The sequence below is a fragment of the Channa argus genome, chromosome 1 (genome assembly GCF_033026475.1).
Source record: "Channa argus isolate prfri chromosome 1, Channa argus male v1.0, whole genome shotgun sequence".
Classification (NCBI taxonomy): domain Eukaryota; kingdom Metazoa; phylum Chordata; class Actinopteri; order Anabantiformes; family Channidae; genus Channa; species Channa argus.
In genome coordinates this window covers 16,399,362-16,423,252 of record NC_090197.1, presented here as the reverse complement: position 1 = coordinate 16,423,252, position 23,891 = coordinate 16,399,362, and the positions used below count along the sequence as shown (strand labels likewise).

The 23,891-nt window shown below is 39.5% G+C and overlaps 1 protein-coding gene across 48 annotated transcripts in view; it reads right to left on the bottom strand.

Annotated features, from left to right (window-relative positions):
- clasp2 (cytoplasmic linker associated protein 2) overlaps nucleotides 1-23,891 on the bottom strand; it is a 56,737-nt gene that overhangs the window by 10,682 nt on the left and 22,164 nt on the right. For 6 of the 48 annotated variants that reach the window (XM_067502279.1, XM_067501939.1, XM_067502237.1 and 3 more), the window contains 26 exons: nucleotides 17,315-17,455; nucleotides 15,383-15,456; nucleotides 15,143-15,235; nucleotides 14,505-14,650; nucleotides 14,187-14,322; nucleotides 13,972-14,042; nucleotides 13,788-13,847; nucleotides 13,572-13,649; nucleotides 12,929-13,096; nucleotides 12,697-12,737; nucleotides 12,193-12,345; nucleotides 11,528-11,551; nucleotides 11,196-11,213; nucleotides 9,937-10,038; nucleotides 9,676-9,702; nucleotides 8,789-8,815; nucleotides 5,042-5,215; nucleotides 4,670-4,714; nucleotides 4,295-4,315; nucleotides 3,068-3,175; nucleotides 2,651-2,713; nucleotides 2,031-2,131; nucleotides 1,854-1,877; nucleotides 1,542-1,697; nucleotides 1,255-1,346; nucleotides 1,106-1,169 (listed from right to left, as the gene is read on the bottom strand). In XM_067502279.1, the coding sequence (XP_067358380.1) occupies nucleotides 1,106-1,169; nucleotides 1,255-1,346; nucleotides 1,542-1,697; nucleotides 1,854-1,877; nucleotides 2,031-2,131; nucleotides 2,651-2,713; nucleotides 3,068-3,175; nucleotides 4,295-4,315; nucleotides 4,670-4,714; nucleotides 5,042-5,215; nucleotides 8,789-8,815; nucleotides 9,676-9,702; nucleotides 9,937-10,038; nucleotides 11,196-11,213; nucleotides 11,528-11,551; nucleotides 12,193-12,345; nucleotides 12,697-12,737; nucleotides 12,929-13,096; nucleotides 13,572-13,649; nucleotides 13,788-13,847; nucleotides 13,972-14,042; nucleotides 14,187-14,322; nucleotides 14,505-14,650; nucleotides 15,143-15,235; nucleotides 15,383-15,456; nucleotides 17,315-17,455 (2,207 nt within the window). Of the gene's footprint in view, nucleotides 1-48; nucleotides 52-342; nucleotides 403-1,105; nucleotides 1,170-1,254; nucleotides 1,347-1,541; nucleotides 1,698-1,853; nucleotides 1,878-2,030; nucleotides 2,132-2,650; nucleotides 2,714-3,067; nucleotides 3,176-4,294; nucleotides 4,316-4,669; nucleotides 4,715-5,041; nucleotides 5,216-8,788; nucleotides 8,816-9,675; nucleotides 9,703-9,936; nucleotides 10,039-11,195; nucleotides 11,214-11,527; nucleotides 11,552-12,192; nucleotides 12,346-12,696; nucleotides 12,738-12,928; nucleotides 13,097-13,571; nucleotides 13,650-13,787; nucleotides 13,848-13,971; nucleotides 14,043-14,186; nucleotides 14,323-14,504; nucleotides 14,651-15,142; nucleotides 15,236-15,382; nucleotides 15,457-17,314; nucleotides 17,456-18,495; nucleotides 18,723-23,891 lie in introns of those variants that run through there. The other 42 variants (XM_067502246.1, XM_067501948.1, XM_067502010.1 and 39 more) reach the window with 42 other exon arrangements.

Here is a 23,891-nt window from a genome sequence, read left to right as displayed (position 1 = left end):
CAAACACAAAGTTAAAATATAGTAGTAACACTAATTGGCCAAACTTACTCTCTACAGAGAGTTCCACAGTGGGGTGGCATGGGGGAGAGAGAGACACATCTGTTAGCATCTTGACAAAGAATGTCCTCAGTGTTTCAGAGCACACTCACAATCTTTCAATACCATATTTGCAAAAATCATTTAAGCAAAGTAAGAATGACAGTGTGAAAAATGAGAGGAGTTTTGTGTACAATAATGAAAAGAAATTAAATTAAAACTGGAAAACATAGAATAGAAAGAGAGACGTGGGAATTGTGTGGGATAGGTGAAGGCAGAAAAGAGATCCATGGTGAGATGCAGTACCTTGAAGGAGGCTGAGCTTATACCGAATTCTGCCGTGCCATACACCCTGCCGGAGTCTCGCTGAAATTCATCAAATCGTCAAACATCAAATGAGGGGAAGGGGAGAAGCTCACACACCTTACAACGTGTGAGAAAATGGGCACTCAAAACGCCGAAAGTGGCAGTTAGAGAGGCCGAAACGCAGCTTGTTAGTCAGAGAGAGGAGCTGGGAGTATTTTTGTGTGTGTTTTTGAATTTGAGTACAAGTGTGGTCAGTGTTTTTTCTCCAGACTGCAGGTAGGGAGGGGAAACAGGGAAAAGTGATAGTGGATGCAGCGAGCACAGCTTTGGAATTGGCTCCTGAACAGTGACAGAGCAATCGACAGGACGGCAGAGAGTGTAAGGTCACACACAAACTTGCACACGCAGTCGTGGCATGCTGTTAGAAAACAGTCTGCTGCATGCTCTGCATGCCTGTGTTTATGTGTAGGAGTGCATTTCCATGTGTGCAGAACACATTTTGACCTGTTTATCCCCGTTGTCTCTCAACTAATTCAAAAGAAAAATACTACGATAAAAAAATACTACATTTAACATCTGTGACTGAGGAATTGTGTTTTAACAAACAGATGCAACATGTTGTTGCAACTTGTTTTGGCAGAACCCGGTACAATAAAGGATGTTGGGATAAACAAAGACAATAGAATAAAAGTAAACTCAAACTGGGTGAATGATAAATCTATGTGTTGTTGCACAGGATTTTGGCATAAGCATGCTCGCATACCTTACTATGAGGATCTGCAAACATCCTGGTGAAGATTTCACACAGTCTCTTCAACTCCACTCGACTGCAGATCAAAAACAGTCACAGTGAGATGAAAATCCGCAATTAGCTGAACCATTGTAAACACAGTTGCATGCTCTGTGGCCGACCTGAGCGTACGTTGGTTCTTCAACAATGCCTGTAGGCCTAACAGTCCCTCTTTCCGCTCAGACCAGTTGGCACTGGCACAGCGGTTCAGCACCTGAAACAAACACACGTAATGAAACAGTGAACCTGATACTGAAGTGTCATGGCTGTCTTCTTTTTTACATTTAACAGAAAAAAAGTCAGCATGGAACCAAAATGGAATGAACTCCATGTCAAATTCTACATGAACCTAAGTGATCCACCTCCTACATTAATAGTAATAATCTCAATACTTTCTGCTGCCTCTAACCTCAGCCACGTCTTCAGTTTGTCTCATGTAGGTGGGGATGGCTCCTCCATTCCTGGAGCTGTAGGATCTCTCTGAGCAGGCGCTGGATGCATCACTGTTGGCGTCGTCATCAGAGTACATGCCATAGTTCTCATACCGCCGTCGTGCTGGCTTCTTCTGCAGTTGGAACAGACACGGCATGAAATTAAACTGTAACAAAGCTGTAATTGAAGCAAGAGTAATGAAAAGGTCTAAGAGGAAAACGTGCACCGACAGGACAATAACACATCGAAACACACATCATACAGGTAAGTGGCAGGAGAAGGAGCTGACCTTGGACCGAATGTCTCCCAACAGCTGACAGCATTAAACAGAGGTGGAATTGGGGGTTAGTTAACATACAGGCACACACTCCACGAGGTGTGAAATGCCCATGGTGATGACTAAATGAACTGTGCACAGAGTTAGGATATGCTTCTGATGTGTGTTTCTGTTTGTAAGTTTTCATACCAGTGCATCTGCGAGAGCCTCCTCTACGTCTGACCCTGTGTTAAGGACCCTCATGGCACTCACTGAAGAAGAAAGACGACTGGACTGATTTATGCCAATACCTGATCAAAGGAAAGAGCAAGAACAGACAGAGGGATCGCAGGGGACAGATGTCAGATGGGATGACAGATGGGACAGATAAATAAATAAATAAAAATCTCTCTCCCCCACTTATCACTTTATCTCCTATGGGCCAACCCAGTAAATTGATGGGATGACTTGTTTGGTGATACATAAGTATTGAGAGGAGACGGCAAGACTGACAGAGAATAATAAAGAAATAAATCTTGATGTCACTGCAGAGAGGGGGCAAAGCTAAATAAAGTAATCAAATGGGCACTGGTAAGAATAGCAGCATAGATGTAAATGGGCAACAGAACGGGCGGAAGCATGCATTTTCCACTGGAAGGTTCGACAACCTGGAGCAGAATGTCAAGATACCATTGAGACTGATGGAAACTAAAAGAAACGTGCTGACAAAGCACAAAAGATGCGTGACACTAAAAAGAAAACGGAGAAAACAAATATTAAATCAGAATGGGTGGGTGAGGTACAGAGAAACATATGTACTCAGCCTTCACCTGCAGCCCCAAAAGCATCAGGTGTGTGTAGAGCTCCGGTGGAGCGAGAGTAGCTCCGCGTTGCTGCAACCAAGATTAAAACACACATACAGAGTTTAACACTCACACAAACACACGCACGCACACACACACAAACGACAAACAACCCTCACAATGATCGGACAGGGTGTGAGAGTAGAAAGAAAGGCTGAAAAAACATGCAAATCCATGCAAATATTCGATTTTTCCTATTTACTATTTGATTTTTCCTATTACCCTCGACTTCTTTAAATCAGATACTAAATTAAAACAGAAAGATTGTTCTGCTTGTTTTAGATAACTTCACAGAGAAGAAAGGTTTTCATTTTCTTTAATGTCTTCCTCATTCTGAGTATATCACTTATTCCTGGTGGTTATCTGTCTGCTACTACTACTCACCAAGGGGTGTGAAGGAGCGTATGGGGCTGGTGTCCCGGCTGCTCTCCCTGCTGGCCTCTCGGCTGCAGCCCTGACTCATACTGGGCCGAGGGATACGACTGCCCCGAGCTAATGCCACACCGCAACAGAAGAAATGAAGTGGAGGAAAGTGTCGAGAAATAGGAGAAAAAAGTAGTAAGAAGACAAAGGACAAGGGAAAGACACAAAGATGACAGCAAAAAAACAAAGGAAAGCGAAGTACATAGATAAAGACAAACAATAAGGAAAACGAGCACAGGTTGACAGGCCCAGAGGTAGCATCTCAACAGCTGCAGTCAACAGTTATTTCTAGTAATGATTACACTACCCTTTATTTTCTTGATTAGGGTGGCAACTAAGGATTCATTATGTAAGGATTCATTATCACTTAAATTTATTAATAAAGTTTCAATGAACTGAATAGTTGTCAAGCCTATATACAGTTGAAAAAAAAAATGTTAAGGTCCAATGTCAGTGATGATTCTCATTCATTCATGTTTGGTTATCAGAAGATTGAATCTTGTCCCCTGGAAAAAGCTGCTTTGATAAGTAGCCAGTTGACATGATTCAATCTTTTTTTAAGGTCCAATGCAACATCTTCAAACTGGATTTTTGTCTGAGCAAATCCTCACATAGAATTAATCGATTGTTATTTACTTGTTAATGTAATTGGTTGCAGATCAACTTCATTAAAGCTCTATTCTTGATTATTCATGCTGATTGATACATTTCTTGCTGTAATCGTTCTCAGAAACAGCCCAAGCTCACATTTGCAAAATGTTTGCTAAATGTCTGATTTGTTGAACTACCTCCCTAGGACATTTGGGTTTAGTGTTTTTAGTGTAACTAAAAACAGCAAAAACTTTCAGAGTTGAAGCTACAACATGTAAATATTTGGCATATTTACTTTCAAAATGTTACTGCTGAAAAATGTCCTTTTAATTAACCGTTTTAGCTCTGGATGAGATGCACCTGACATGAGCACAGGACTGGTCTACGCACATACCATATTCACAAACACTCCAAATCTCTCACAGAAGAGGAAAGGAAATGATCTGAGTGTAGCAATTGAGGAGGTGGGCGAGGCAAGGATATGCATTTTCACCAATTAGCATGGCAACGAATACTTTGTTTATTGCTTTCTTTATCAGGTTTAGTATCTACCCAGCCAAACAGGGTTAATCAGAGACTATCAAAGAGCTACAAAACCTTGATGAAGCTTTGCCGATCCTGCAAGAAAGTTTTATTCATGAGCAACTGATGACATGTTAGTTACGAGAAAGAGAATGTATATTCATAAGGCACATACATCTGCTGATCAAAGGCACCCATAAGTAGAACGACATGTCATGAAGTTAAAGAAAGATTAGAAAGACTGAGTGTAGGAGGCTGAGGCTCTCAGCTGCCACTGGATGGAGGGATTTAGATGGCAAAGGAGATTGTGTGATTTATGGTGACAGATGTCAATAAAGAATGTGGGATGAAGGGATTATTTTAAGATGAGGAGAGAAAGTGAGGATGAAAAAGACAAAGGGAGTTGAAGAGATGGATAGAAGGATGGTCTATTCGAGGTCAGAGTCTTACCTCCTCTGCTTGCTCCATTGTAGATGGAACTAATGCTGGAAGGAGCTAAAGGACAGAGGCATGAAGAAGGAAAAGAGGGAGGACAAGAAGTGGAAAAGGAGGACAGGGACCAGGAGGGAACAAATTAATTTATTCCACGTTTGTGGACTGTGTGTATTTCTCCTTGCTGTTACTAAATTTATTACTAGCCAACATTTTTGAGGAATCACTGGTCAGTTGAGATTGTATAGTCTATATTGGCTTTGAGCAACTAACTAATGTAGAACTAACGTAGAAAGACAAATATAAAAGGAAGCCTTTGTAAGATTTGTAGGACAGATTTGGGTGTATGTTTGAGTTTCCCTTCATGCAAAAATATAACCATTTACTTACCAACAGACAGGCGGGTAGGTGAAGAGTCTCTGGAGCAGCCCTGGCTACGGGGGATGCGGCTGCGTCTGTGCCCTTCACCACTGGACCCAGCTAGTACCCTGTGGGCTCCAGAGCTCATGGTGCTCAGGGCTGTACTCGTGAGCACGCGACCCGGTGAACCACTCCGACTGCCAGCTTCAGAGAGATGCAGACAAAGAAGAGGACAACGTGCAAAGACGGAGTAATTATCAGAATCTTCTTAGGCAACAATACAAGACAAGAAATTGACAATGAAAGCAATTTATATTTTTTAATAATGATGGCTAGTTCTATGCACATAAAACTGACCAGGACAACTATTATGACACTGCACCTTTAGGTAAATGGTGAAACACCCAATATTAATGTTAAAACTAATTAACATGAAGAAAATTAAGAATTAAGAAAGGTGTGTTTTACAATGTCTTGACAATATGTTTTGATTTGAAGTGTAGAAACCTACTCATACTAAATCTTCCATATACGTACACTACACCAAATTAAATACATTTTGACAACATAACATAACTCTCTATTTCCCACGAAATCCGCTCTTCAAACCCCAGTGCATCTTATTCAACGACTCACATAATTGTTAGCAACCTGAGGAGAAGTTGCTCTGTGGTGCTTCAATTTAAGAATGTAAAACAAAATTTGGGCGAACAAGCACAATCTGTGCTCAACACAAGAGACTGGACTTAGCTCAGCTCTCTCTCTCTCTGTCACACAAACTAAAGCCACATACCTACAAACACATAATTAGATTTCTATGTTCCTACTAAAACACATGAGCTACAGGGCATCAGGATAGTATTCACAACGCTTAACTTTTTTCATATTTGTTATGTTACAGTCTTATTTCAAAATGAATTAAATTCATTATTTTCCTTAAAATTCTACAACAATATCCCACAATGACAACACGAAGGAAGTTTGTTTGAAATCTTTGCAAATGTATTAAAAAAAATCCAATAAAATCACATGTACATAGGTATACACCGTCTTTGCTTAATACTTTGTTGAAGCATCTGTAGCAACAGTTACAGCCTCAAGTCTTTTTGAGTAAGATGCTACAAAGCTTGACACGCCTCTTTTTGGGCAGTATCCCTCCAGAGATGATCAATCGGGTTCAAGTCTGGGCTCTGGATGGGCCACTTAAGGACATTCACAGAGTTGTCCCGTAGCTACTCCTTTGTTATCTTGGCTGTGTGCTTAGGGTCATTGTCCTGTTGGAAGATAAAACCCTCACCCCAGCCTGAGATCCAGACCACTCTGGAACCGGTTTTCATCAACGCTGTCTCTGTACATTGCTGCATTCATCTTTCCCTCTATCCTAACTAGTCTCCCAGTTCCTGCCGCTCAAAAACCCCACAGCATTATGCTGCTACCACCATGCTTTACAGTAGGGATGGTATTAGCCAGGTGGTTAGCAGTGCCTGGTTTCCTCCAAACATGACACTTGGCATTCAGGCCAAAGAGTTCAATCTTTGTTTCATCAGACCAGAGAATTTGGTTTCTCATGGTCTGAAAGTCCTTCGGGCAGGTGCTGTCACGTGCCGTTTACTAAGGAGTGGTTTCCCTCCGGCCACTCTATCATACAGGCTTAATTAATGGAGTGCTGCAGTGATGGTTGTTCTTCTGGAAGGTTCTCCTTTCTTCACAGACAAATGCTGGAGCTCTTTCAGAGTGACCATCGGCGTCTTGGTAACCTCCGTGTCTAAGGTCCTTCTCGATCCCTCAGTTTGGCCCGCTCTAGGAAGAGTCCAGGTGGTTCCAAACTTCTTCCATTTACAGATGATAGAGGCCACTGTGCTCATTAAGACCTTCAATGCTGCAGATTTTTTTGTGGACCCTTCACCAGATCTGTGCCTCAATACAATCCTGTCTCAGAGGTCCCTTTCCTTGGACTTCGTGACTTGGTTTGTGCTCTAACATGCACTGCTAACTGTGGAACCTTATATAGAGAGGTGTATGCCTTTTCAAATCATGTCCAATCAACTGAATTTCCTACATGTGGACTCCAGTGAAGTTGTAGAAACATCTGAAGGATAATCAGTGGACACAGGATCAACCAGAGTTCAATTTTGAGTGTCATGTTAAAGGCCATGAATACTTATGTACATTTGTTTTTTTCATTTAAAAAAAAAAATTGTTAATAAATTTGCAAAGAATTCAAACAAACTTCTTTCATGTTATCATTATAGGGTATTGTTTTCTAGAATTTGGAGGAAAATAATGAATTTCATTCACTTTGAAATAAGGCTGTAACATAACAAAACATGGAAAAGATTAAGCGCTGGGAATACTTTCTGGATGCAATGTATACAATAAAAGAAAAAATAGGACACAATAAAATAGGAAGTGTGGGAATATACAATAAGTGGTAATAATACACACACACACACACACACACACACACACACACACACGGTCTAGTCCTAGTCCTTTTTTTAGTCATCTTTAGGTGAAAACTGTAAGCTAAGTATAAATAGTATTCATCCCCTTGAAAGTTTTCATCTTTTAGTTTTCTACAATAAATCATGAGTGATTTGATTTGGCTTTACACTGACAGATCTCAAAATTCTTACATCTTTAAAGAAACTGATTTAAAACATACACATAACAGAAAATAATTTAATCCTTTTAACCTTTTATCTAACTGCCCTGAATCATCCCAGCTGCAGCCATTGGTTTCAAAAGCCACACAACTACAGAATGAAGACATAGAAAAAGCCACCCTATTTAAAATGAAATAGGTGGCCAAAACTTCCGAACCACCTTTCGTATATGGCAGAAATAAAAAACAACCAAAAAAAAAAATATATACAGGAATTTTCACAAGATGACTTGAATAGCTAAATTTGAAAAGAACTGATCATTCTAGAATAACTGTAGAGATTGAAACACAAATGCTCTGCATGGTCCTTGGCCTAACTAGAGTAGATGAGGAGGGAAAGCTGGTGGCTGATGGAGAGTGTATAGACACATATTGAAACAAAGTCTTTGGCACTCACGTTCAGAATGTGTGTTAACGACATTCATGGTCACTTTCTTTAGATGCAAAAGAATACAATTAATTGACCGTTATCTGAAATGATATGCATTAACGTGCATATGCCATGTGCAACGCTGGTTATCCAACTAATTTTTGTGCATCAAACACATAAGCAGTTATGTGCTGTGACTACTCTTCTGAAGTAATGTAGGAGAAATAATCATTCAACAATGACTATGCAAAAGCAATATATTGTGTAGCCTTACTTTGTAGTAATCTTGTGTCAAAATTTCTGTTGCTCAGTGTGATTAAATATTGTAAAAACTTGCAATGGGGAGAATACTTTTTATAAGCATTGCGCATACTAAAGAAAACAATTTACATGTGATAAACACATCAACTGTGTGTCCCTTGTTTAGAGGTAAAACTTGAATTCGATCTTTTCTTTAGTAGATAATTATCTACTTTCATAGTATAATTAAATATCCTTCTTTTTCTGGGATATTTATATATTTTGGCTACATTCGGGCACATGTAAGTGAACAAAAACAAAAGGTTACCAGAGCAGCACATTTAGCATGATCATAGAACAGCCATGTTAACACTCTGTGTCTAAAGTCAAAGCATAAGTTGCCTTTCTGGGTAACACATGTAGGAAGCAGGAGTGAGGGCAACAGAGGAAAGGCAATAAAGATGAAGGGAGCAGGTAAAAAGAAGTAGCATTATAATCTTACCACCAACAGGGGTAGCAGACTGAGATCCTGAGCCATTAAGCCCATTAGTTGGGAAGAGGGGGGAAGCAGAGGCAAAGGGGGGGAAGGAACAGCAGATTAAACCAGGTGAATTATGGGTGTTAGCGCACAAAATGAAGTCAGAACACATAATGGAGTATGATGGGAGCGGATCCTGGCATTCAATTCCAAAAACGTAGGCCAAGCTGAAGCATTCTGAATAAATAAATCCATTTATTAAAGAAAAAACAAGTACTGAAGATGTGTTGCTACAACAACAGCACACACTGAACCAGCTGCTGATGATAGCCTGGGAGAAGCAATGCATGTTGGGACAGCTGGCATATATATAAAGCAAAGCTGAAAACAATGAGGAAAAAAATATACCTCAAAAATATCTACACACTCTCTCTCATACACAGACAGTACATATAAATCATATTAACCCTGTGTGCAGCTGCCATTTCCTGAGATTTGGGCTTTAAACTCTAAAGGTCCAGATCTGATCTGTACATTGAACTTGGGTTACACAGCACTTTTAAACAGCGCTCCCAAGCAGTAAGCAGTTAGCTGTAAATATTTTTGCAAAGCAGGTATAATCACACCTGCTACTGAGCAGCAATATTGTAGCTAAGTGAACATACACCCACAGTATAAATATTTTAAATAACTTGGGTGACAGCCAGAGCCAGGCTAAAGCAGCTGAAATCTACTGTCCACCACACTAACCTCAGTGATAGCATGCAGAGAGCAGACACCCACACACACACACACTTCCTGCTTTTCACACAGAACACCTCGATCAGAATGAGAGCAACAGCAGGTGGGCCACCATTCCCACTGTGATACACGCGCACACACACGCACATTTTGACATATAAACAGAATACCTGGTGTGCAATCGGATTCGTCGGAACCTGAAGGCACAAAAACATTTACATGGAGCTTATCGTTACCATGAAGGCAACACGTAAAGAAACTCTACAAACACAAACTAAAAACCCTAAAAACATTCGCTCCAATCACTGTATCTTTCAAACGTATTTTTTGTGGCCTTGTGACCTCAAAAGAGGACTTGATACCAAGATTGTTTTACTCAGCTGAGATTAAATTTAGGCTATGGAGGTGGTGTGGCGTGAGGGGGCACATACGTTGAGACTGGGAAACCATCTTGGTGCGACTGCGTCCTCGTGAGTCCACCTGGCTGGACCCGCTGCTGGCAGTTGACAGGGGCTGCTTGGTACGGACACGCCCTATATGCATGTAGAAGGGAAAACTGTAAAAATACACACACAGAAAACATAGTGCACCCTGGAACCTCTAAATGCAGTGTTTGCAGCTAAATCTAAGAAGCTCTAAAGCTGACAAAAAGCAACTAATACTTGAAGCTGCTGAATGTTCTGATTCTAAACTTAACATTTAGGTTCAAGCCAGGTGCTCACCAAGGATGCTTTAGTGCATTAGAAATCTGTGAGCCATTTGTAGCATTCGAGGGTCAATGAGTGTGTGATTACTGCAGCTATGGGTGCAACAAACAATAATTCTCATTATTGGTTTTGTTTTTGATTGCCTATAAAATTACGTAACTGACTCATGATGAAAATATTTTCCAATTTACTTTTCATAGCTTCAGTAATCAGTTCATAGTTTTAATTATAAATACAGCTAGGCATGTCCCGATACCACTTTTTCCCACACTGAGTAGAAATACAGAAGTACTTAAATTTGAGTACTTGCCAGTACCAAATTACTGACACAAGTAATAAACCGTCTTGCTGTACATTGAAATCTTGATCAATCCACTGCAGTTAAACAAATCCCTTAAGAATGCAAATTCTTGCGGTGTTTGTTAAACAAATATAAAGGAAAAATGAAGCAAACTTCAGGTACATTTCTAGTTACTATATATATCCCCTGTAATTTTTGAGGTCAGTCGTAAATATTAAATGTTTTTATATTACATTAATATTCTTGAAAAATGAGTATGATCTTAAGACTAACACAGCAGAGTTTGCATTCAGTCTTACTTCTATACTTATCAATTATCTTAAAACAGCTCTAAATCACAGACATTTTTCCACCTCCCTCAAGAAGTTTTACTAGTACAACTACACAAAGGCAGGATTAGGTGCAATGCCCGATAATGGTATTGGCATCGGGACATTCCTACTATGCAGTGCAAAGTCAAATCCACTTTACGAGAATTGCAGTTTATGTTAGGCCATACTTCTATCTAAATACTAGCTTAAATGCACTACTAAAAACAATCAAACTGGACTTGCACCATTATGGATGGAGTTGCAACTGTAAATTTATTTCTATTTAGAAATCAAAGATGTTAATTTAACACTTCCAACTAGAACATTCCTTATAAGGGAGGACAAACACATAAACCTAACCACAATCTTACCAATGTCTGACCTGGCCCCTATGGACAGACAAACAAGGTGCATGTTGTAAATATCACATCTAGCTTAAATGTGTATGCAATACTCAGTGCAACAAATCTTTCATATCACAGTAAACCCTGAATAACAGAAGAGTGCAGTTTGTGATATAGTTGACGATCAGATATATTTTTGTATTGTGAGTAAGGTTAAATTGATTAATACATTATGACAGCAGGGGGCACTGTGGCCACAACAGAATAAAAGGCATTAACCTTGGCTAGTATAGCGTAAGGAAAGAGAAAGACAAAAACATGAGCTGGTTGTTGCTGGTAGAATATTGAGATGATCTTACCATCCGTTTTATCAGAGGCATCATCTTTAGTAGCAGAGAGAGAAAGAGGGTGAAAGAAAAGAAAAGAAAAGAAAAGAAAAGAAAAGAAAAGAAAAATGCAAAGGTTCGGTAGAAATTATAGTTAAAAAGGCACAAAGGTCACATAAGCAAAAGAAACACAAGAAAGGGTAATGAAAATTGAACAGAAATTGGCAATAACAAGGCAACACAAAAGTAATGAAAAGGATAAACAATGTGAAACGGAAAAGAAAAAGGGCAGAGAGAAGAGAAACAAGAGAAGAAAGGAATATTGTGTATATTAGTCAGAGAACATCTGTGTAAAGGAAAACGATGCAAATATAGTGGTCAACAAGAAAAGACAACACACAAGACAACATTTATCTAAAATGCACACGAAGAACGTTCATACAAAAACAGACACGGTATAATTAACAGGCAATGATCATGCAGCAGTAGAGAAGGGGAGAAAGGCAAGTCACAGTGTGTATATACTTTGGCTGTTTTGCTGGATGTGAATTTAACTTCCTGCTTTCACCTGTGCGTAACCTCCAAATCTCTACATTTAAGCTGATCATTAAGAACCTGTCTGACATCCTGTTGATCACACGCTGACCGATGTCTGCACTATCTGATAAGTCATCTAACTTGACTAACAGTGCCCTTACCCAGTGACGAGTAGGAGCCAGGGGGCAGTCGGCCCGCTCCCCCGGCCTGTCCAACGCGTCGTTGCTTAGCGACTGCTGCTGCATTTACATCCACGTCGCTACGGGAGCGCTGCAGCGAGGCTGAGGACACCCCACCCTTTGAACCCGCAGGGACTGACAGGACAGGAGGAGGTGAAGGAGTGCATTGAAGAAGGAATGGGAGGTAATGAAATGATAAAAACACAGATACATGCAGGCACCACACGTACACAGTACTGAAACCAAAATACTAAAACCGGACAAATACATGCACTTGTGTGTAACATAAAAACATAATTGGGTGTGGATGTATAGGATAGAACGTAGTCATGATGGGAAATCTGAGGGATATTTTGACTGTGTGTGCGTCTGTGTGTTGGGTGATTACAGTGTACGTGTTTTTACAGGAATGAATGAGCATGAGATTGTGTGGTTGAGAGTGCTTGCAAGTGTATTTGATTCTGTGTGTGTTCGTTCTTGACTCACCTCGCCCTGGAGCTGCTGACCATTTAGAAGTCAGAGGCCGACTTAAAGAAGAAGGTAAAGGTAAGTCAGTACACAACTCCACATGCTTACACAATCTTATCCCCCCCATAATGCACTCCAGTTCGACCCCACTACCTGCTTTGACCTCAATAATAAACACGGTAGAATTAACAGTTTCAAATGTTTTTTTTTAAATTTTTTTACAGAAATCTAAAGGTCTAAAGCTGATTACTTGAGGCTCTCCTGAGAGGAGGATGAGGAGCGGTCACTTTGGGGAAGTGATGCCACGCTGCCAGAGCTCTTCAAGTAAGACTGAAGGGTCCTCTGGTATGATGACTCCAAGGAGTTGTAGAGGGCATCCGCTTCTGCTGGAAAGTGGTTCTTCAGACCCCAGTAGGCCCTGGGAGAGATCGTAAAAAGGACAAAAACAGAGGAAGAAGTATAGAAAAGAAAAGTGACCAATGGAAATGTCAGAGGGAAGTAGGAAGTAATGTGATGATGGAAAGAGAAATCAACTGATTTAAACAGGAAAAGGAGGCTGGCGAGATTTAACACTGCTTCTCATTCACATATTTGTATTTTTAAGAAATGCCTGTGTGCGTGCATGTCTTTAGTGTCATTTAAACATTTTGTTACATTAACATTGTTGTGAGGACATTCTAGCCACTCTACATAAATTCAAAGAGCTTTCTGATGGTATAGACTTGGTTTTAGGGTTAGAATTATTAAGTTGAGATTACTGAAAGGGGGTTAGTTGTTCAGTTGTGATGATTACATTAAAGGGCTAGGGAGCACATTATGTCAATCTACATCCTCACAAGTAAAGTTCGATATGACTGTTTGTGCGCGTGTTTGTGTCTGTCTGTCTCTCTTACTTGCGGGCCTCAACTCTGGCCTCAGCGTCAGCATCTCGAATTCCCTTCTTGATACTTTCAACCAGAACTGATGTGTACCTGTAAAATAGATGCAAAAGTGTGAAAAGTAAAAACAGGAGAGAAACATGTTTTACTCTTTGTAACCCATGCTAATGTGAATACTGCAGTCATGTTTTTACATTTAGGGGACAGTGGTTTTTTTTTTTTTGTCCTCACCTTTCTAGAGAGTGGGTTTGCCATTCCTGTAGCAGAAGATCCAAGAAATCATAACAGCGCCTGGAAATGACACATTTCCCTCAGTTTCTTAAACCCAAAGCATGATTTAATATCATTATGTTCACTGTTGGAGACCTGCTCATTAAAACAAAAGCATTTTTATAATTGTCTTTAGCACTCTCACCTTCTGACAGCAACCGACTTGGATGTGCAGTTACTAGTTATCAAGGGGATGAGCCTAGGTATGTGGGTGTGCTACATAGAGGAAAAAAGCACAGAATCAGAGATGTGAAAGGAAAATTAAATAAAGATCCTAGAATCAGACTGCAGCAGTGACATTCACACTTACACATAAGCAGAAAAAAAGATAAAGATATTTTAAGTGTTTGCTAAACTCACCCTAATGATAATGCGAATAGCAGACACTCCAGAGGTGGCCATAACTTTGGCACAGTTGGGGATGAGGTTGAACAGCACAGGAACAATGGCTTCCGCACCATGGTCAAATTTATTCCCCAACACTGATGAGAGGTGGCTATGAGAACACAATCACCATTGTAGATTGAGCATAATCTTGAAAAAATGAACCATTTAGATTGCACATTTAAACATTTAAAGGCCTGATGTGATAGTTATTTGCTACTTCAGGAAAAATGTACACTGTGTATAATACAAATGTACTCTTCAGTGATCAAGGTATCTGTAATCAATACTCACGCCACCGTGATGCAGGCCTCCCTGACCACTTGTGAGCGTAGGTCTTTAGCAGATAGTTTGAAGGCTCCATCCAGTAACCGTAGGTGCTGGTAAAAACAGTCATAGTTGGCTGCGCCTGCCACCAGCAATGAGCGGATCTTTTTCAGCTGTAAAAAGCACATAAAAGACATCCTTGATAATCAACTAGAAGAAAATAATTTCTGCAATGGAAAATTTTATTTTTTGTCAGAGATGAGCTAAAGCAGGGGTCACCAACATGGTGCCCGTGGGCACCAGGTAGCCTGCAAGGACCACATGAGTAGCCCGCAGGCCTGTTCTAAAAATAGATCACCATAGCGCCACTTACGAATTAGCTGCATCAAATCTTTTTGTTGCTATTCTTTTTTAAAATCACATTTGAAAGTTATTGTAAGAAATCATTAAAATTATCTGTGTCTTCACATAGATGAATATCATTAATTTAATTAATTATTAATAATAACATATAATTAATGGTAAATTGAGCAAATTTGTTATTTCAAAAGTGCATATTCAACTGGTAGCCCTTCGCATTAATCGGTACCCAAGAAGTAACTCTCACTTTCAAAAAGGTTGGTGACCCCTGAGCTAAAGAGACTGCTGAAGATAAATATACTGACAGCGCTGGCTCTCTGGTCCCAGTCATGTTTGTCGTCAGAGCAGATCTCACGAATCTTATTCAGGTTGTCCTCAAGATCCCTTGTTGAGTATATCTGTATAGAGACATAGCGAAAAAAAGCAGGAGCGAGGGAAGAGGGCCAAGTAATATGGGAAAATATATTTCAGAGAGTTTGGTTCTGAAAGCCTGTGAAGCTGAATATGTACAAGCCTCTGTATTTATGCTCCTGTGTGTAGGGTACCTGAACAGTAGGGACATCTGTGAAAGCTTTAACGAAATCCTCCTCGTCAAGTACCCCAGCACTTTCTTTAGATACTGAAAAAAAAAATCAGTAACAATTATTATATCTGTGTGCATTCATTATAGTGCCAGCAAGCATTAAGTATTTGAGGAGTTTGTTTTGTGTCTGTTTTAACTCACAAAATTACAGGGGCACTTTCAGTTACACACCACCGACCCATACACACACATTTAAGTCAGTTGGAGCAGGCTGTGTTTCTAATGGACTTCCTGGCAGTAATAGGCATGTCAATCTTATCTCTCTGGGGGCTAGAAATTCTGTGGACCACACCTCCTGGAGAGGCCCAGAGCAGGCCAAGAGAATGAGAGTATTCACAAAAAGAAGGGGTTGAAAAGTAGCTGTAAACATACTGGAGGTGAGTTGAGAACAGTGAAAGACAACAGAAAGTGTCTCCTCCTCCTCTACGTAACCCTAGAGAATGGCTGGGAAACACTGGTGTAGCCATCCATAGCCACGATCATAAAATGTTATAGTCTTAGTTTAACATAGTGGTAGCCTAGGCATGAAAGCCTTCCAACAGCAATTCATCACAATTTTCAAATTATTCCTATTGCTAGCTTTATGAAATTGAAAGGTTTTTTATTTTTGATTTTGTTTTTGTTTTTTGGGGGGGGTCAATAATAGCTAAATTTATGTTGATAGCATTGTTTTATGAACTAACTTTAATAATAAGAAACAAGCAATTTATCATTGAGGGGAATTAAAATATATTCCTTCTACAGAATCAGATTTTGGAGATCACAATGTACAGAGATGATTATTAAAATGCAGTATTAAGAAAAAAAGTGGAAAAAGAGGTAAAAAGGAAATGTTACAGCTGCTGCACCTTAGAGGTAATTGCCTGAATATGACAGACCTGTGTCAAAGGTAAAGAGTCACATTAAACTTAACAAGGTCGGGATTTTAACAATGTAGTTGTGTATGTGAAAATGCCCAGCAAGCATTTGATTTCAGTCTTACAGCTCCTCCACCATAAATAAACTGTAATAATGATTAAAGAGCCAAGATATCATGGTGCAGCACGTCCAAGCAAGAGAGCAATGTACCAGCAATTAGACAGATTGCTAGCTTATAAGACGCGCACACCTATGCGTGAGAGACTGATATAATGTATACTGCCACAGTGATTTTGAAAGCAATAATGGTCCTGGATTTGGTGTGTATGGAATTACTTTTTATTGTTCACTCTTAGCATGCTTTGCACAGCCCCAATATTTCAGAGGAGTGTCACAGTAATGTATATGCATGAGAGCATGCTATGCTACGTTTTAGTACCCTGGTCACTATATTGAGTGTTGCAATTCATCCATAAAAAATAAATGACATTGCAGACATAGATAGGCTGCAGAAATCTACAGCACGGTCGTGGGAACACATTTTTCATTCAATAGAGAAAAATAGGAGGGGGATCAATACATGCAAACAGGAAGCAAATATTGCAGCCCAGTCATGTACAGCAGGATTTGCCAGTGAAGAGGAGGCTTTCTTAATGAGAAGGATGAAATAAACTGTTGCAAAGGCAGATCTTCTGCAGCCCTGAGATATGAGAAAATATGATATTGTCCCATTTTTTTTTCATCATCAGCCCTATCATATTTCTGAGGAGTGTGTTACTGTCGACCAAAGCAACTGGTTACGCAAGTAATTTTGCTTCTTCTAACAGCTGCAACAGCCTCTATTCATTTTTATACAGAAGGCTGCATCCATATCCTGAAAACACTTGACTAGACTAAACTCTCTGTGAGGACACTAATGCAAGTAACACAAATTTTGCTTATTTTTCAAAATGTTTCGTATGCATTTTGGTTAAGTAAAAACAAACGTGGACAAGACAACAGGGTTGGTGGTCAGAGTACATGTAAGTTACAGTACCTAGCTTGCCACCAGTAGCACTGGGTCTGCGTGCAGCAGAGGACTCTGCAGGCTTCTTGGGAACTTTGGGGACCTTAAAGGCAGCCTGGGCCGAGGAAGAACGATTTCCATCCACACTGTCGTCATCCTCAAAACTAGGATCTAGAAGGAGAGGAGACAGCATAGAATGTTACCATCTACATCACAGTCTTTTGTCACGCTCTACAAAAACATGAACATAAATGATCTAAACACAGTGGAAGAATCATTTTATTTACAACCATCATGCCTATAATAAACAAGTACCAAACATTGTGAAATTCTGAAAAATGTAAGCTAAAAATGTATTCAAAGACTCAGGCTCTTCAGAAACATTTCACAGCACCTTAGATTTTGTTTCCCCCCTTTATGCTGAGCATAGACTGCTTAAGGCTATTAGAAAACAATGACCACTACAAAGAAAAGTAAAGGTAAGAAGCAAAAAAAGGAGGAGGCGGTACTTCTCAGAGCGCTTGGTCAAGAAACTCTAAATCAATACTAATTAAAAAAACACCACTGGTTAGAAGAAAAACCAAACCCACACACACTCGATCACAGCCAAGTGCACAAAAAAATGGATCTAACAATCAAGATGTCTACCCATGCAACCTGTGACTGACAGAACTCTCTAGAGCCCAAACCTCGAATCTGCATGCTAGGAGAAAACAAGCTAGCTAGAAAGCTAGTACTGTATGGCTGTAACAGTAGTGTAGCTTTGTAATTTGAACCTACAAGTGTATTCAACACACGTGAAAGACAATATGTAAGAACATACAAATGCAGGTCAACTGTGGAGATAAAACTATTGGCACAGGAATGCAGTTGCAATCCGGTCACTGACAACCAGTCGTGGAGAAATGCGCCAAAGCCACCACCCTACACCTCGACTCATACATCAACTTACTTACACGCAGTCAACATGCAAGAATCAATGAAAGGCAAGCGTGTGTGTGTGTGTGCACGTGCATGCAACCCACACATTCACAATGACTGCTTATTGTGTCAAGCTCAGTAAATGTTAGTGATTTGTTTAAAAAAAATAAACAAAAATCAAACATTTACATCATCTTTGGTGAAAAATGCACACACACACACACACACACACACACACACACACACCCATCCCCACACATCAACACACCCAGGTCCATCCCTGCACTCACAGTCACAGATGCGCTGGCAGATAAGTCGCCTCATGCTTCTGGGAGGGTGTGGTGTTGGGGTCCCCCCTCTTCTCCAAGCCGTACCCCAAGACACATAGGCACAGTTCACACACACTTCATAGTGGGGTTAAAGCTGCACACACACACACACACACACACACACCCCCACACACATCACATCGCTTCCAAAACCCTTCCACCCATACAAGTGCCGGCATTTTCTTTCACTCATCTGTATCCATCTTCTGTCCCTCCCTTTCTCTCCTAGCATTTCTCCTCCTTCCTCAGCAGCCTCACAGCAAATCAGATGAGAGGTGACATCATGGTTTTGCAGCCAGTGTGGAGGCAGGACTTTGAATGTGTGCGTGTGTGATAGGAGAGAAAAGGAAACAGACACAAAAACAGGCAGACACCCCAGGAATATTAAGAGGGCCTCTCTGTGTCCCTGCCAGACCAGCTAATCTAAACTCATTACCATTGTCAGCACACACGCTCCAGCCTCTTACTGTGTCTCTCCTTTTCTTTCCCTCTTGCCATCTCTCCCTCACTAATCGACAACCTCTTCAAATCTTTTATGCTCCTACATTTACCTATGAAACAAGAAGCATGTTTATTTATCCACTCCCTCCCCACATGCACAACCGAAGATGAAAGAGCATTGACCAGAGGGGAGGATGATGACTGGGAAGGGAAGGACCACTCCCCTCCATCTAAAGGTCTTGACCCTACCACTCACATGCTACAGGAATACAGTGTATTCTATGAATATTAGAACACTGACCTGTTTCAGGGGCTAGTTTAACAGTAGAAGTGAAATAAAACAATGACCAAGTGAAAAAAAATGCCAACTGACTTTAAGCTGAGGCTGTTTGCATTCACTGAAGATAACCAAGGGAGAACCCGTAGCAAATTATACATATATACAGAGCCAAAATAAAATCAAGAAACAATGTGTTCTTAGGGTTTTACCATGTTTGCTTATCATAATTTAATATGCAATGATAAAATTTGTTATTTTGTGAAACTAACTACAGACTTAGCAGATGACATGTTACAAGTATTTTTAAGAACAATAAACACCAGCCCTGTGTGTTCTATTACTTTTCTACAATTTTAAAAATATCACGACTTTACAATCAGATTATATGAAGGATAGTTCAAGGTTGCTAAACCATTTATCAGCAAGGATCAGGGGTTACATTTTCAAGGGCCATAATTAAGACCACTATAGAATGGGTTCATAAAGAGGAATACATAAATAAATAGATAAATAAATTAAAAATCTGAAATGCAGTGTTTACAGTTAGATTTGATTTCAAAGATACTAACAAAACCAGACAAATTTACAATGTCCGATTGGTAAATGTACTTGCTTTCATACACAAGAAATGGGTCCATTAGCAGCATCAATCAGGGCATTAATATTGATTAGCATCACTGTTAGCATGATTAGCTTCTCCTGCTTTTGGTTATTTAGACCTTGTAGGAGTTAATATCTTAGGGTGAAGAGCAGAGCAAAAACCCGAGAGAGAAAGAGAGCAAAGGGGGAGAGAAAAAACACACACATGAGGGGATCTTGCTCATAGAAAGCAGACTGCACACATGCCGTTGCCATGGAGACCTGCGTAGACTAGTTTCAAATGAATAGACCAGAAAACTGGGGAAGGAAGGGAAAAAAAAAATAAAAACTTATGTAAGACTTAGTTTATTTTAATCAACAGTTCGATTTACACCAGGTTGGATTCTGGTTTGAAGAGGAACAAACTCTTCTGGCAGAATATATGTCACCATGGAGATACTACATTGCCAAAGATTATGCCACAAAATGTGAGTAACACACACAGAAAAATAGTGAGAGATATTAGCTCCACAGTGTACAAGGCAGTGTTGCCATGGAAACTCCAGATTCATTCCTCTCTATTTCGGGTGGAGAGTCAAAAAAGATTATATATTTACTTTGTATTTTTTTATTTTATCCTCTCCTTGTAACCATCTGACCACACCTATCCAGTCCAAATGACATTCCAATGTCCTGGCTGTATATCCTGGTGGTATGGATCAGTGCAGCCCCGTTGAGTTTTGGATGAAGGTACCAAAGGGTACTGTTGTTCTGGTGTAGTTCCAAGCATTCCAGGATCCATGTTTAATGTTTTGAAGTAATACGGTTTCTTGTAGTCAATCCAGGCAGTGCACAGGTTGGTATAACAACTAGGGGCGGAATAGATTCCTGGTTAGGGCTTGGTCAACATCCAATGTGGTTTTTTTCAGGTTTGAGCCATTCCAAGGCCCGTACTGCTACATGCTATGTATCTATCCATCCATCCATATGTCTGTATGTCCGTATGTATGCATGTCTGTCCGTATATAGAAATATATAAAATAAAATGCATTGTAATTGATTGTTTTGTGACAATTTAATTACAAACACAAAAAAAGCATACTGTTTAAGCATACTTCCAGAAATTCCAGTGCAGATGCTCTTACATGTATTTATTCATGCAGGTCCTTCCCAGGTGTTAAAGTAAACATTTTAAAATATGTTCATGTTTCAGTGTAATTTAGACCTAAAAATGGCAAAATCAAAACAGTTTATACTTGTCTTAAGAAAGGAATGTTATTCTCTAAAAGAGACAGCCAAGAAATTAAAGACTTCTTTAAAAGTACACTCTGTAGTTTCTAGAGACTGGATGCAACTGGATCTAATCAGGACAGAGGACACAGTGGAAGGCCCAAGTGCACAAAATCTTACCAATGTCCTCCTTGAAGATTAGTTGCCTTACTGTTTCTGCATTGTTCAATAAAACAAGAGAGAAACCAGTAAGGTTGGCAAATTAAAATATACATGGTAAACATTAATTTAATGTTTCTTGAATGTTGTTGTTTTTTCTGTACATGAAGAAGAAAAAAGTAAATACAAAAAAATTAATACAGACTGTCTGAAGCATAAAGACCTGATCAGTTTTTTGCCAATGTTACACCACAGAGACCACACACACACACACACACACACACACACACACACACACACACACACACACACACACACACACACACACACACACACACACACACACACACACACACACACACACACCAAAGCTGTTTCAGATGTCACCACAAGGTGGAGGCACTGGCACAGATCTCACTGACTGTTATAGCTCAAACATGACTAAACCCACAGAAAATGAGGAATGCAGCCTCCTGTGCCATTACTGACAAGACAAAATGCAACTCTATGGAAAGAACTATAAGCACTATGTAGGTAGGTGCTGCCCCTTAGTATATCAATACCATTCCCACGGTGAATCATAATGATGGTGGCAACACAAAGCATCCAGCCAAGACAATGCTGGAGTGGCTTCAGGACACGTCTCTGACTGTCCTTGAAGGCCTAACCAAAGCACAGACATAAACTGAATTCAAGATTTGTGGAAGGATCTGAAGATGGCAATTCCAGAAATTTACCAATTACACCAAGTTTTATAGCCTCTGTCATAATAGCATAAGCTCAGGTGTGGAAAGCCTAGAGACTTACAGAAGAAAAATCAAACTGTAACAACAGTAAAAAAAATCTTGGAAAATAAGTTTTAAAATGTTGACTTTTTTAATTGGCAAAATAACATGTAATCTAATTCAAAATGAAATCTAAATCAAAATAAAGTGTGCAAAAAGGGAAGGGTTTATACACTTCTGAAAACAAAGTATGAACATATTATTCTTTGAAAGTCTTGCCTAAACTCTGTAGGAACAAGTAAAAAAATGCCAGTGAATTTTACCACTTATGAACATCTTGTGAACTGGAGTACTGCATCTTACAAGATAAATTACAGAATTACAGCTAAAAATCTCAACCATGTATACACATGCTCTGAGAAGCCAGATGTAATACATAGAGAACCTGTGCTTGAGCTAATCTTCTGTGAGCTGCAGGTGCACAGGCAGCGTCATATATTCCTATTCAAGATCATGTGACAATGATCTCACGCAAAAGATGACACAAAAAATATTTTGATATTGCAAAGTACTCCTATAAAAATGAGGAAGAAAGAGCACTGAACACTGTTAACCTCATGATGATTAGGTGCGGTTATGGATGTCAACAGAAAACTAGGCTATGACATCCAGAGTTTAATTTAGATTTATCGGCATTTGGAACAGAGCTGTCCTTTTAGCCCAGAGCGCGCAATAATTATAGAAAGTGTCTGCAACACAGGCTACAAAAGTTTGATAATAAAACAACACAGACACACACAATGAGAAAAATCACTACAAATATTCAACAGAGGTGAATACAACCTATAACCACAAACACTCACTAGCGGTACTATGGTCATAACTGGCTACTAAAACTACTAAAAATACAGGGAAGAGAATATTGCCTCCTGTGCACCTAAAACAAGCGTTTTGACTTTTCTTGTCAATAGTGATCATATCACGATCATAGGCAGATAGAAGTCAGACTGCATTTCTAAAGCAGCTCAGGGAAAATTAGCTCCTTATACACAGACACACACACACACACACAAATATAATCTGAGTCCCAATTCCAAGTCGGGAAGTAGAGACGATCGATCCATAGAATTCAGAGGAAAACTTGCCATGGCAACGAGTCTCTAAACAGGGTCATGATTTCCTAAGCAGAGCACGAGATGCACTGAGGCAGAATAAGCATGTCTGGAACAGAGAGTAAATATGTTTGTGTGTATATAGTCTCTCTCAATGTTGACATGCTATGCAAGCAATGAAAGCTGCGACTGATGGTGAATTTGCAATTCTCCTATTGGTATGTGTGTTTTGGTGTGTTTGTGTCTATTCAAAACAGGCGCAATTTATGACAGGATCAAAAGATATTAAGTAAGAATTGAGCATGTTGCCAGTGGCACTGACATGCTTTACTTTCTCACACACAGAAGAGGCTTTAGTTTGGCTGTTCACATATATACTGCACAACGCAAAAAATTCCTTAAAGATCCATTTCCTTATACATTATATTCTTTCTTCTCACACTGCCTTGATTAAACGTTTATTGTTTGATAATTTTTAAATGTCTTATAATTTTATTTGGGATGAGCTAAAAGTTGTGAATGTCTAAAAAATAAAAACCATATGACTATTATAAGACATCAACAGAAAATGTTAAATCATTTTATCTGTATATGATGTTGTATTATTTTTAGAGGAGCTGTTTTCCAAACAGCCAGAAAAAAGAAAAACAAAAACCGAATTGTCTCCATCATGTTGATTTTGTGTCATCTTAATTAGACGGCAATCTAAATGAATGATTTTTCCTGCTGTTTCTGTGGTAGGTATTTTTGTAAAGCGGTATGAGTTATAATTCATTTCATCTTAACAATGAACATTTGTTCATAACTAACAATCAATAAATTGAGTGTGAC